A 15,212-nucleotide genomic window follows, 5' to 3' on the forward strand; every position below is an offset into this window, starting at 1 on the left:
GAAAAAATGGTTATCATTCCGTTGTATAAGACTCTGATCAGTCCACACTTAGACTATTGTTCTCAGATCTGGTCCCCAGGATTTGAATGGGATAAATTAACTGTGGAAAGGGTACAAAGGTGGATAACAAAGATGGTGTCGGGACTGTACAATGTTAGTTATGAGGATCGGCTGAGGGAGTGTGGACTGCAGAGTTTGGTGGATAGAAGGAGGAGGGTGATATGATTGAGACTTTTAAACTGTTGAGAGGTGGTTACAGGATTGTCAGTGGGGAGTTCTTTTGCTTGGTTGAACAGCAGCAGGAAGGAGTGATGACAAGGGGCCATCCCTGGAAGTTACAAAAGGAAACTGTGAGAAAGAGTGTGAGGAGTGGTTTCTTTGCATGGAGGATAGTTGAACCATGGAATGCATTGCCTGATGGAGTGATGAGAGCAAGAACGGTCAATTAATTTAAGGAGTGGTATGATAGACTTTGTGTTTCCTAGGAGGGACCTCCCTCGATGAGTCTTGATAAACTTGTGTTTCTTAGAAAGGACCTCCCATGATGAGTCTTTTGACTCCATGGAGGCCTGAATAATAATAATAATAATCACTGTTACCCATAATATCAACCTTCTATTGACCACTAAGCCAGTTTGTCTATATATTTCTTTGCTTGCATGCTCCACATTCCACAGTCTTTAGCAACATTCAACTAAATATCTCAACCTGCCAATCTTCACCTCACACCATACTGCTTAAGAAGTATGATGCCATTGCCACTATTTTCCCCTTGTATCTTAACCTTGTGTAGATACAATTCATTTCCCATCAGAAAGTCTACAAAAGTTCTAATCTAATTTCTTATCTTAATAATCTCATTCTTCGAGTCTTGCATTCCAGTAGTCATCTCTGTTTTGTATTAGTAGTCATGCTCGCTTTTCTTCCATCAGTCATGCTTTTATCATGTCTATTTTGCCCTTCTGGCCTCTTCCATTTTCCTAATCATATTTTCATCATTCATATTCTCTCATTCACTCTTCTGTCTGATACCATTCTCAATCTACTGATCTTCACTGTCTTCTGGCTAACATTATTATTATCATCATCATCATCCTAAGATCCCATGGGGGTCTCAAACTCATCTAGGAGGTCCTTTTTGTCATACACACATCTCATTATACGTACCTTAAAAACATTCAAATTCTCTGCAGATGCCATGCTCTCAGGCAATGCATTCCAATCATTCATAACTCTCCGTGCAAAAAAAACCCGCTTCTCATGCCTTTGCTCACTCTCCTTATACAGATCCCAGGGATGACCTCTTGTTCTTCCCCAATCTCCTACCATTTTATGAAAATCTTTTCAATGTTAATCCTGTAACAACCCCTAACTTGTACATCTCTATCATATAACCCTTCCTTCTCCTCCTATCCACTAGACTCTACAAATTGTATCATTGTAATGTTTTTTCATATTCATCATTCCAGATATCAGAAACTATTTTGGTCAGTTGCTTCTGGACCCTCTTCATCCTTTTGAAAATTCTTTTCATCCATTCACTCCTCATTCTCGATGCTTGTCTAACACCTTGCAGTCCATCTAAATATCAGTCTCTGCAGATCCTTACCATCTCATTTCTTTTAAGTTTTTTCTACAAGCATATCCTCTACATTCTTCCATACATACATTTTATACTCTTCTGAGTGTAGTATAGATTTCATGAAGATGTTCTGAGAACACACAAACTCATGAAATCCAGAGACTGCTCACTGCATTTGATTTTTTTGCAGTGAGAACAAGAACCTTGCAAGGTAAGGTCCTTGTTCTTATAGCAGTTTTGCCTTCATTTACAATAAGGAGCAGTTACAGAAAAATTCCAACAAAACTTACTGTTAGACCCAGTGAACATTACACATTTAGTCTTAACTATCATGAATAAATAAAATTTCATCAAAATGCATAATTTCACCAGTATTACAGAAAATGAAACATCTTGGCTTGTTTTTCTTCCATTCACCTAGCAGATCTCTCAAGATAGCCACCAATTACAAATATGACTGAACAGCAAACAAACAGACCATCTGTATGAACAATATGAACAATAAATCGGTTCAAAGTTTATTTTTCACTAGGTTAGACTATAATAAATTTAGTTTAATCCTTTATCCCAGTGAGAGCAAACAAAGTTTGCACCTGAAAATATCTTCAGGACTGAATATAGTGTTGTACTATCTTATCTGGGTATGTAGTGCAACACCAGGGCAACTCATAGCAAAGGTGGAGCAAGATACCAACACTCCTATCCCAGTATCTCCCATAATGCAACTTCTGGCAACTTCTTTGGTAAAAAATTTTGGCAATTTCTATAGGTAAAGATGACCTTGCTACTGCTTCTGCCTGGTATCTCCAACTCTGGGCTTGGCTCCCACTGAAGAGACCTCAATAAAGGTCAAAACTAGTCTGGGTAGTGGCCAATCCCTTAATGCATAACAGTATACATATCCACAAGGAGATGTGTTTTGCATTATGGGAGATACTGAGATAGGAGTGTTGGTATCTTGCTCCACCTTTGCTACGAGTTGCCCTGGTGTTGCACTACTTACCCAAGTAAGATAGTACAACACTATATTCAGTCTCCTGAAGATATTTTCAGGTGTAAACTTTGTTTGCTCTCACTGGGATAAAGGATTAAACTAAATTTATAATAAATCGGTTCATGTGATAATGGAAATAGTACTTATCCATTAAAAAGTCCACTCTTAACTATTATTAATCAGATGATTAATGACTTAGTGCTTGTGATAAGATAATTGAAAATAATTGTTGGCATGAGCATTAATGAGTCTTGTGGAAATCCTCCTCCCTTCCTGGTATATCAATTATATTGGGAAAGGAGTAATATCCTTTCTCAATGGATCCATTGAGTTAGATGAATTAGTCTAGGTCCAAAGGTATCTAGAATCTAGGAAAGAGTTAGACGACTCAGTAGAGCCATCAAACTTTTTCAAATTTTCAAAAAACTAAATGTTTACGATGCTTAAGTTTTATATATATAATGTGTGTGAGTGTTGTTTTTGTTTTGTTTATACAGGCCTGCAACATGCCTGTTTATATATGCATGTTTCATTAATTTCTATTCCTTATATTCTCAGATGTAATGTCTAAATTGCATGCACCACTTATACATTGAGTTTATGAATTATATTTGAGAATTTAGTTTTATTTCTGATAGTGATTGGAATGCCTTGCCTGAGAGCATGGTGTCTGCAAGTAGTTTGAATTTGTTTAAGACACGGTATGATGAGATGTGTTTGTGTGTGAGATAAAAGGACCTCCTAGATGGGTCTTTGACTCCATGAGGTCTTGTTTAATAATAATAATAATATTATTAGAGGATTTTTTGTGAACTGTAAGTCGTAAGGTTAGCGTTATTAAAAGCAAGTAAAATAGAACCTTTTTCATGCAGAATATTATTAATTGCTACTTCTCTTCATGTGTTAATGCTTGCTTACTTTTTTTATAGGTCAACTTAGTAGCCATTCAAAAACGTTATAAACAGGGGTGGCTCTTGGAAGTAATCAATGACCTTGAAAAACTTATTGATCGGATTAGGCAAGTGTTATATATATACTTATGCAAACAATAAACACACACACATTTATCCTATTTAGGACAAGGAATTCTTTTTCACTGCTACATCTGTTTTTAAAAAAAATCATTTATTGGTAAAGTAAATAGTGCAGATCTATAGTGAAACTATTTATAGATAACCTGGATAACTTGGTATTTTACAGTGGTGAGAGACAGTTATTTTAGAGGATGGGAGCTGTGGAATTATATATCTCCTTTAAGGATATTATACTTTAGTATTGGAGTTTCTGAATACTGAGTAATCAGTATTATCTGAGTAATGTCAGTAAAGCTGTGGTACTGGATGGGATTTCTTTCATGATTTTTAAGGGATCATGCCTAGAAAAATGACATTATTCTGTCTTGGTTATTTAATTAATGAGAGTCTTGCTCTTGGGAGAGTACCTAATGGAGTGGAAAGGAAGGTAAATAGTGTTACTGCACAAGACTACAAAAGCAGATAGGAGGGAAACATGATTCTTTATAGCACTGGCATGGATTTTTTAAGGGATGGCCATGTTTTAATAATCTAGTTAAAAGAGCAAAAAAGGCATTTGACAAATTACTACATAATAAATTAATGCTTAAATTGTGACACATAGGATTAGATAGTTGATTATTGAATCAGACAGAAGACTAGTTGTGAAAGATATCCATGATTTATATATATGAAGAAGCAGCATCTGAAAGGAGAGAGTAACAAATGGAATATCACTTGACTTTTGCTCGTTACTTGGCCTTCAGCTTTTCAACTTGTATGTAAATGATATTATGAATGGGGGGTGTGTGTGTGTGGGTAGTGGGGGTGATTTAGTTGTTTGCTGATGATGCAAAATTAGTGAGAGTTATAAGAAAAGTAGCTGATGTGGTAGTCCTTCATGTGGATTTAAACCAATTTTTTACATAGATGAGTGCAGATATCAGGTTAACATAGCTAAATATAAAGTTTTGTAATTTGTAATTCAGAAATGGAAAGCTGCATCCTGCTGTATTGATGGTTTGTGCTGAAAAAGTGGGGGCAGGCAGGGGATCTTTGAAGTTATATATATATATCAACATACACACATGGTACTTTGTCGAGCCACTTCAAGTCTGTAGTAAGCAGGAATGGAGTTCCACACTAGGCAGTGAAAATTGTCTACTAACTAAAATGGTGAGAAAGATGTTGACAAGTAGAGATAAGAAGCTAGTTGCTCCACTATATAAAGTTTTGATCAGACTACTGTGTGCAGGTTTGGTAAAGGGTGCAGATGGTAGCTAAGGTCATTCCAGACTGTGAGTTATATGAGATAGATACTGTTGCTCTAAATATCTCTCATTCAGTGCTTCTATTTCACATGTTGTCCCCCCCCCCCCCTTCCATGTGCAATTCCCTCATTATGGAGAAGGTCATCAACAGTTAACTCCTGCTGTACCTAGAGCGAGGCCTGTGAACTAATTAGTGACTAGCAATATAGATTCCAGCACTTACAATCCACAGCCAATCTTCTAGCTTTCACCACCCACCTCTGGACTTAAGTTATGAAAAAATTTGGAGAAACTCACAGTTGCTCTGAATATTTTAAATGCATTTGGTCAGGTTTAACATAGGGGTCTACTTAGCAAACTGCCATCCTATGGTCTGTCTTCACACTCTCTGCAAATGGATAGCCAACTTTCTCATTGGTCATGGTAGATGATTTCCTCTTCTCAGATTTCTCCACCAATGCAGGAGTTCCTCAGGGTTCTGTGCTTTTACTCATCTCTTCCTCTTGTATATAAATGACCTATTCTCACAAACTTCAAATCCTATCCATAGCTTTGCCAATGACAGTACTCTATTCTTCCTTTTCATTTGATAATCCTTATGGTGCTCAAAATCTTCCTTTTCAAAATTTTAAAACCTTCAAAATAAGGTTTTAAAATTTGGAAAACAAAGATGGGATGCAGAATTTATGCTTGGTGAGAATATATTGTTGGAAGTAGAGGAAATAAGAGATCTGGGAGTGATAGTGGATAAGGATCTAAAATTTAGGGGACATATCGCCAAAATTGTGAAGACAACACAAAGACTTCTGGGAATGATGAGGAGGACACTGACGTGCAGAAGTAGGGAGATTCTTGTTCCATTGTATAAGGCTTTGATTAGGCCACACATGGACTATTGTGCCCAGATTTGGTCACCTGGTTTTCAGAAGGATGAAGAGATGTTGGAAAGGGTCCAAAGGTGACTGACTAAGGTAGTTTCTGACCTCTGGAATGTCGAGTATGAGGAAAGATTGAAAAGATGTAATTTGCAGAGTCTAGTGGAGAGAAGGAAGAGGGGAGATATGATAGAGACCTATAAGTTGGTAAGGGGTTGTTATAGGATCGATGGTGGAGAAGTTCTACAGAGAATAGTGGGAGATCAGGGGAGAACCAGAGGTCATCCCTGGAAACTGTATAAAGAGGGTGTAAGTAGGGGAGTGAGAGGCAGGTTTTTTTCGTGCAGAGTTGTGAATGATTGGAATGCCTTGCCTGAGAGTGTGGTGTCTGCAAGGAGTTTGAATGTGTTTAAGACCCGGTATGATGAGATGTGTGTGAGATAAAAGGACCTCCTAGATGAGTCTTTGACTCCATGAGGTCTCGTTTAATAATAATAATAATAATAATGATTTTACATGAAGAAGAAAAGGACGAAATATGAAAATTACAAAATATCTAAAAAATAACACGCATAATAAATTCTGAGCTTAAACATGGAATTATAAGTTGTGTGTGTGTGTGTGTGTGTGTGTGTAACAGAAGATCCTCTCATGATGCATCCTCGATTCCATGGGTGTTTGGGTTAATAATAATAATAATTTCCTGTTAAGTCTGCTTTTGTTCCCAACCTGGTACAAAAGCAGACTCATCAAAAAGTTTATAATATAGTAGCTTTACCAATATATGGAAGTAAAATTTGGACAAAAAAGAAAGAAAAGAAAAGGTTGATATCAGCATAAATAAAATTTATGTGAAAAACAGCACAATATACCCGATTTGATCATAAGATAATAATGATAACTAATAATTAAGGAATTGACAGCATACACTAGAAATATAAATTAAATAAACTTTAATATATACTTTCCGATATTTAGGCAACGTCACATTGCCATCTTCTTGGGAACTTAATAGAAAGACAAGTGCACGCAAGTACTACATAACAGCAAAATGAAAAATGAAGTGAGGAAGATACCGTTTTCCTAAAGTCCTGATGGTGCTGCCCACCCCGGTGGGCTATATTGGTAGTTCTTGGCATTTGGGCTGAAGTTCTTCTGATAAATGTTTCCCAAATTTGGGGCAGTCTCATGCATGCAAATTTGTTGAGGTTTGGCATGTTCCTAAGGGCTGAGGCTGATTCCACGAATAGTCTTTCATATTTGAACTTGCTGTGGTGTATTACTGTGGCTGTCTTCCACCTTATTCTGTGGCAAGTATCCAGAGCATGGTCTGCAAGCCCAGAGTGGCTGTACTGGTGAAAGTACAGCCACTCTGGTCGCTTCGTTGTCGCTTTGTTTCTCATTTTGTTGTTATGTAGTACTTGCATGCACTTGTCTTTGTATTAAGTTCCCAAGAAGATGGCAACGCGACATTGCCGAAATATCGGAAAGTATATATTAAAGTTTATTTAATTTATATTTCTAGTGTACGCTGTCAATTCCTTAATTATGAGTTATCATGTTTAACCAGCGTATAAGCCTCTCTACAAGAATTTGATCATAAGAGAAATAATGAAAGAATTAAACCAGGAACCAATAATAAAGTAAAGAAATATAAATGCAATTAGATTGAGCATGCTAAAAGAATGCAAACAGAAAGATTACCTAAACAAGTTATTTATTATAAGCCATCAGGAAAAAGAAGGCCATGTTGTCCATTGAAGAGACTTGCTGATGGCTTCTGAGGCTGGAACAGGCCATAATAGGACTAAATCCTTGGTCATAAAACACACATCCACCCACCCACCCACCCACCCACCCACACACACACACAGTTTCTAGAAACATACTTAAATGAAATAAATATAATTATAAGTTCAGAAATATATATTTATTTATTTTATAGGGAAGCAAGAAAAAATAATGAAGTTACCAGTATTGGTTTCTATGGAAATGTCGTAGATGTGTGGTAAGTACCAACTATAGTAATTATATATTTCATGGCCATACATCATCTGGCTTGTACTATAAACCATTCATCTCTAGCCATTACTCTGTGGATGCTGGTTTGAAATCTAGCCATTTATGCCAGTTAATAAACACAATACCTGTCAACTAGAATGTTACAGAATATTATACAAGTACAGATAATGCTCATTATATTTGGGAGCTGCATTCTCAAGAATAGATGAAGCTGTAGAGTAGAGCCCTCACTTGATGAGCCCTTTGTGGTGTCATTTAATGATAAATAATAATATGTAAAATGCATAAAATGGGAGGCTTATAACATGTAATAATAGAAGTTGGGTACCCAAAAGAGCAAGATTTTTATCTTTCAAGATTAATTTAATTGAAAATGCACCTATTTTTAATACATATTGAGGCATAAGAGTAGTAAATGAAATATTCAGTACATATAAAATCAGTACCTATTAAAGCATTTCTTTATTTTCATGATTAATACATCATGACTACGTCTTCTTTAGCTTGCATGCTGAAGTTGAAGGCTGCTTTTACAAGAGTCTCAATGGAAACCTGACTTGCAGTTTTCAACTTCTTTTTGTAGCTTCTTGGTGTCTAACCTACTTCTGTAATGTTTACTTTGAAGAGAACAGATGCAGATGACATTGCTACTGAAATTTTTCAGTGGCAGCGTCATCTGCAGCTTCAGCCTTGCCAGCCATGTTGAGATTGTAGAATTCATAGTAACTCTTATAGCAGTTGAACCACCCACAACTTTCAGCAAAAGGTGTCAGAGCTTTTTACAAATTTTTTGCCTTCTCTCATATGACCGTCCCAGACAAAGTTATGTTCTGATGCTCAATTCATATAGACAGCATTCTTTCAATTTTCTTAATTGTATGAGATTGAGGTTTCTCTGATCTGGTCACACTGAGATTCATGAACGATTGAGAGTGCTCTTAGAATCGTACCAGCATTATCACAAATGGTTCTACTGTAGAATCACGCATTCCTTGGTCCTTTGAATGTCAATGCTACATTCATCTCTATCAAACTGATTCAGAACTTCTAACTTTACCTCTAAGGAATGGGATTTATTAGACCATTTCTTTACTTTGTCTTTATTCATATTCTTCTTTTCACTCTTAGTAACCTAAGTTTTTCTCTAGCCAGACATTTTGCTCAAATAGTGCAGATGTTATTTATAGATACTGAATGGACACCAGCATAGAAGATTGAACTAGGAAACAAGCGTTCATGACCTTGGATAGGAAACAGCAATAGTCCTTCCCTACTATGAAACCATTATATGCAAAAATGCAGCTAACGAAAACTTGAATAACAAGAGTTATCTGTATTTGAATGATTTGTTAATATTAAATTTATAATAGCATGAATGTAGATGAATAATGGTTAATGACAATATCTCTGATCAAAATGGATATTAACTTGACAAAAGTTGTATAAAATTCATATGCTTTAACTATTTGTTTTGTGGCTGGAGACTTAATAAATATATATCAACTTGTAAATTATTAATCCAAATAAGCAAGTTTGGATAATAGTCACATCCAGATTTTGTATATTAAAACTTAAAAAGCGACTAACATGTCTATGTATTATGTTGTTAATAATGAATTATTTATTTTATTATTATTTCTTTCCCTGTCAGAACATTCTCCTCTATCATCTAAGTTTTTCTGATTCCAGTAATCTTTGAACATACTAAGTCGATCAGGGTTACCAACGCATTCCTTTTATTCCTGCCACTCCTAGTATTTGATATTAAAAAAACTAATCCATTGTCAGCATTCTCATTATTCCTCTCCACAAACTCCTCTTGGCTCTGCAATATATTATATATTTTATCATATTTTACCATTACTTTAACTTACAGCTTTGCAACTTTAGTTTCCCTACCTTAACACACTTGCTTGCCCAGAGAAGAACAATCTCTCCATATGCGTGTCCTTCTATGTTCAAATGCAGTCCATCTCTTGCATATGGCTTGCTTCTGTAATAAAATGCACTCCAAGCATCCAAGCAACTACAAAGTATAAAGGCTCAGGGAGCTGCATCACTTTATATACACTTATGGCACTTTATTCCAATAGTATCTGGATCAAGGAGAAAGAGTTTTTGGCTTTGGTTAGTTGCTGTTGGCCAAAAGTTATTGTCATTAGTACGATTTAGCTGACAGAAGGTGATATAGTTATTGGGATAGACTTTCATGACAATGATGTAGAGCAGGGGTTCTCAACCTTTTCCAGTGGCGTACCACTATATTTAATTCAAAATATTAGATATACCAGTAAGGCTCACGTACCACCAGTGGTACACGTACCATAGGTTGAGAATCCCTGATGTAGAGGACATCAGGGATTCTCATGCAGCAATAAAGAGGTTATGGTTCCATTGTATAAAGCCTTGACAAGGCCTCATAATCATTGGGCAACGATTTGGTTACCTGTTATATTTTAAGCGACAAACTCATATGGTAACCTAACAAAATTAGTCTATTCGGCAGTATATAGATTATTTGGAATTATTGTTTCAACTCCTTTATAACGAATGCGCCCCAAGTTTGAAAATAAAATAAGTGCATACGCTCTCTTTATCATTCTCCCATCTGGTAGCCAATTGTATGGTAAAACCAGTAGCCAATCAAATGTTTTATGAAAGATTATAAAAGATTTCATTCTTATTATATTTTGATAGTTAAAAATTTTTTTCTTATGTAAGATAAATTAACACAGTTGATTGTGTGCAAATATTATTATTATTATTATTCAGGCCTCCATGGAGTCAATAGACTCATCGTGGAAGGTTCTTCCTAGGAAACACAAAAGTCTATCATACCACTCCTTGAACTCATTGACCGTTCTTGCTCTCACCACTCTATCAGGCAGTTTATTCTATGGTTCAACTACCCTCCACACAAAGAAACCACTCCTCATCCTCTTGCTCACAGCTTCCTTTCATAACTTCCAGGGATGGCCCCTTGTCATTGCTCCTTCCCACTGTTAAAGAGAAATGGGTTTGTCCTGTAAAACAGTTACAATGAAAAATAAATACCACAGTATTCATTATATGTGTTACACATCCATCAGGATTCATATAGTTTTTAAGCTATACTAGTAGAAATAACTGCAGATCATTACATTTCAAGTATGAACTTGACAGTTTAGATGATGCACACGGGAATAAAAATTTTTCCTCAGAGCATAAGTAACATCTACACTTACCTATCTGATGAGAAAAGAGCATAGTATGATTTTTAACTCTATATTACAGATCAACAACTGCAATGTTCTTTTCAAAGAGCACTCCAAGTTATAATTACTATTACTATTATTACCACCCCAAGACCTCATGGAGTCAAAGACTCATCTGGGAGGCCCTTTTATCATACATACAGCTCATCATACCGTGTTTTAAACACATTCAAACTCTTTGCAGACACCACATTGTCAGGCAAGGCATTCCAATCATTCACAACTCTACACAAAAAAAACCTACCTCTCACTCCCCTACTCACACCCTCTTTATACAGTTTCCAGGGATGACCTCTGGTTCTCTCCTGATCTCCCACGATTCTCTGTAATAAAACTTCTCCAGCATTGATCCTATAACAACCCCTTACCAACTTGTAGGTCTCTATCATATCTCCCCTTTTCCTCCTGTCCACCAGACTCTGCAAATTACATCTTCTCAATCTTTCCTCATACTCAACATTCCAGAGGTCAGAAACTACATTAGTCAGTCTCCTTTGGACCCTTTCCAACATCTCTTCATCCTTCTGAAAACCCGGTGACCAAATCTGGGCCCAATAGTCCATGTGTGGCCTAATCAAAGCCTTATACAACCGAACAAGAATCTCCCTACTTCTACACTTCAGTGTCCTCCCAGAAGTCTTTGTGTTGTCTTCACAATTTTGGCAATATGTCCCCGAAATTTTAGATCCTTATCCACTATCACCCCTAGATCTCTTATTTCCTCTACCTCCAACAATATATTCTCACCAAGCATAAATTCTGCATCCCATCTTTGTTTTCCAAATTTTAAAACCTTACATTCTGCAACATTGAATTCACATCACCATTTCTATGCCCAATCGCTCAATCTATGCAAGTCTTCCTATAAGGCCACAACATCTTCACTACACTTCATGGTTCGTCCCAACTTTGCATCATCTGCAAACAACTGAATATCTCCATCGAAATCTTCACCTATATCATTAATATACAAGTTAAACAGTAATGGACCTAAAACAGACCCCTGAGGCACTCTACTAGTGACATTCCTTTTCCTGGATATCGCTCCCCCATACACAACTTGTTGATACCTATCAGATAGCCAGTCTCCAATCCAATGCACCAATCTAATATCCAACCCCATCTGCTCTAGTTTGACTGTCAACCTATCATGAGGTACTCTATCAAAAGCCTTTGCGAAATCCAGCTATATTACTGTGTATTCCTTTTCCATTGTCCAAGGAAGCAGTCACTTTATTGTAATAAGTAAGTAGATTACTAAAACATGACCACCCTTTAGTAAATCCATGCTGTCCATCAAATATAATACCATTGTTATCAACCCAACTCTGGATCCTAGTTCTCACAAGCTTCTCCAACAACTTAACCACAACACCTGACACACAGATAGGCCTAAAGTTTGATGCTTGAGTTCGATCACCTCCTTTATGAAGTGACACAATTTTGCCTTCCTTCCACTCCTTAGAAACTTGACTGAGTGCAAGACTCATATTAAAAAAATATGTCAAGGCAGGTGTCAACTCCCTGGCTCATTCTTTCAGAATACGTGGTGATATATTATCAAGTCGCACAGCCTTATTAACATCTAGTTTACTCAACTCCCCATACACCTCTTGCTCACTTACAGTCAGTCTTTCCTCCTCATCATCAATTGCTCTCAATCCCTCCATGAAGTCACATTCACAAGATTGAAAGATCTTTATGAACTGTTCATTAAGTATCTCCACCACATATTCTGCACCAGCTGTCTTTATACCTTTTTCTCCAATCAGTGTCATCCTTCCATAATTATTCTTTCTTTTGCTGGCTACATATCGAAAGAATTCCTTAGGATTCTTTTTTGGCTTCATTAGCCAACTGCTGTTCATACCTCTCTTTAGCTACCCTCACCAACCAAGTCCTTGCTTGGTCTTTGTAGACCTCATGGAATTGGTTATTTCACCTTCTCTTATGCTGCCTCCACAATGCCCTTTTTCTCTGTATCACATGCTTAATCTCTTTATTCATCCATCTCACACCCACCTTATTTAACCTTCTCACCCTTAGAATACATTAGACATTGCATCTACTAAACAGTTTTTGAAAATCCCCCAAGCTGCATTGATCTCTTTTCCAGCTAACGCCTCATTCCACGCTACACCCGCAAGCTGTCTCCTGAGCTCTTCATAATCACCCCACCTTGTAGTTCCACATATACCCTTTTCTCACAGAGGTCTTTGCACTGCTGGCAACCACCCAGGTAATCACCTCATGGTCACTCTCACCAATTGGTGGATGATTTGACACCTCATTTATAATTACATCCTCTGATGAGATGACCAAATCCAAGACCCTCGATCCTCACGTGTCTTCTGTTACATACTGTCAGAGGAGTTATCCCTCAAAAAATCAAGAAACTCATTTTCTTTACTTCCAGTTGCTATGTCATCATTCCAGTCTATATTGCCATAATTAAAATCACCCATAATGATCACCCTTTTCTTATTTACTTGGCTAATTTGATTGTATATTTCATTATCACCATCATCCACATTACCTGGTCTATAACAACATCCAACCAAGTATTTGATTCCATTCATCTCTATCTCACACCATACTGCCTCAAAACCACTGGCACTATTTCCCTCTTGTATCTCTACTTTATATGGACATAACTCTTTCTCTATCATCAATAGCACTCCCCCCCCCCTTCCCTTTTTATCCCCTCTGTCCTCACGAAACACATCATACCCTTCCATCTCTAATCCTGTCAGGATGTCATCCTCTTCCAACCATATCTCAGTTATTCCGACAATTTTTGGGTGAACAGATGCAATTAGTACAACCATTTCATCTGTCTTGTTTCTTATACTTCTAGCATTTGTATACAAACACAACAGCTCATTTCTGGATCTACAGCTAGTTCCACTGATACCACTCACTCAACGTGATCTCTCCATGCTCATCTGGGGTCATTTCCCTTTCTGCTTCTTCATTTTAAAACTCTTTTCAATTCCAACTGTTTCCTCTTGATCCCTGGTCATCCCATACCTTTCCTGCCTACACATGCTCACCTCCTCTTGGAGCATCCACCTTTCTCATGCTGTGTGCCCCTGTCCACCCTGAGCCTCCCCGTTTCCCTGCTCCTCTTGCACACCCATTCTCTCATTTTCTATACTCATACCACTCACTTCCCCATTCATAACCACCTCTTCAATCTCTCCTGTCTTACTCTCCTGCTCTTCCACATCACTTCTCACTCAATCTGATTCATTCTCTCTATTCACTTTTCTACCTTCCAGCAGCAGTCTCTCCAAGTGACTCACACCATAACCACTCAAATGCAGTCCATCGCTCCCATATAGCTCACTTCATCCCTCAAACTCATTCCACATATTTACAAACTGTACTCCCATCTCCTCACACATTTCAGCCAGCATATCATTCATAATTCTTGCTCTCCGCCTCATTTCACCACAGTTATACCTAGGCAACATGCTAACTACCCTTTTATCCTTCTAAACAGCCTCCTGATATCCATTCTGACACACTCTTTGTCCTCTCTCAAATCATTCGTACCTAATAATACTATTAACTCTTTTACTTGCTCCTACCTCAATCATTCTACTCATTTTAGCGCCTGGAAAACATACCTTGTGCATTTTATCCTCCGGCACACCTTTAATAATGGAGTCACCATACAACGCCACTGGCTCATCTTTCATTAACTCTTTCATGCTATCATTATTCATTATTTATTTTAATAATTTTTACCCAAATTTCTTAATTTCATTCCGCATCCATTTCATTTCTTGACTCATCCAATCCATTTCAACTTCTGAATCTTGCGACACATTCTCTCTATCATTCAATCTTTCTAACTCTCGATTCCCCTCTTCTCACTTTCACTCGCATTCATCCTTCTTTGTTTCCGTACTTTCGGTCCAACATGCGTCCAACTTTCGCTATCATTCTTCCCATTTCCACACTCATTTATCTTTCTCTGTTTCTGTACTTTCAGTCCAACATGCATCGAACTTTCACTGTCATGCATCGAACTTTCACTGTCATTCATTCTTTTTTCGCTATCATCATCCATTCTTTTGATTTTTTTTACTTTCGATTTCTGCGTCACTCCATTTCTAGTTTCATTCGTTCTCTCAATTTCGTTTCCTTCCACCACTCTCACCTCACTTTCGTCCCTTTTAACATCCATTATGAT

The 15,212-nt window shown here is 37.2% G+C and overlaps 1 protein-coding gene across 1 annotated transcript in view; it reads left to right on the top strand.

Annotated features, from left to right (window-relative positions):
• The window catches only part of LOC150108438 (urocanate hydratase-like), a 286,428-nt gene that overhangs the window by 124,884 nt on the left and 146,332 nt on the right, over positions 1 to 15,212 (top strand). Inside the window, exons 8-9 of the mRNA XM_090415848.1 lie at positions 3,506 to 3,594; positions 7,681 to 7,743. Of these exons, the coding sequence (XP_090271974.1) occupies positions 3,506 to 3,594; positions 7,681 to 7,743 (152 nt within the window). The remainder of the gene's footprint in view (positions 1 to 3,505; positions 3,595 to 7,680; positions 7,744 to 15,212) is intronic.

This window comes from Typopeltis vanoorti, chromosome 3, assembly GCF_054136105.1.
Source record: "Typopeltis vanoorti isolate ZY-2024b chromosome 3, IOZ_Tvanoo_1.0, whole genome shotgun sequence".
Taxonomy (NCBI): Eukaryota; Metazoa; Arthropoda; class Arachnida; order Uropygi; family Thelyphonidae; genus Typopeltis; species Typopeltis vanoorti.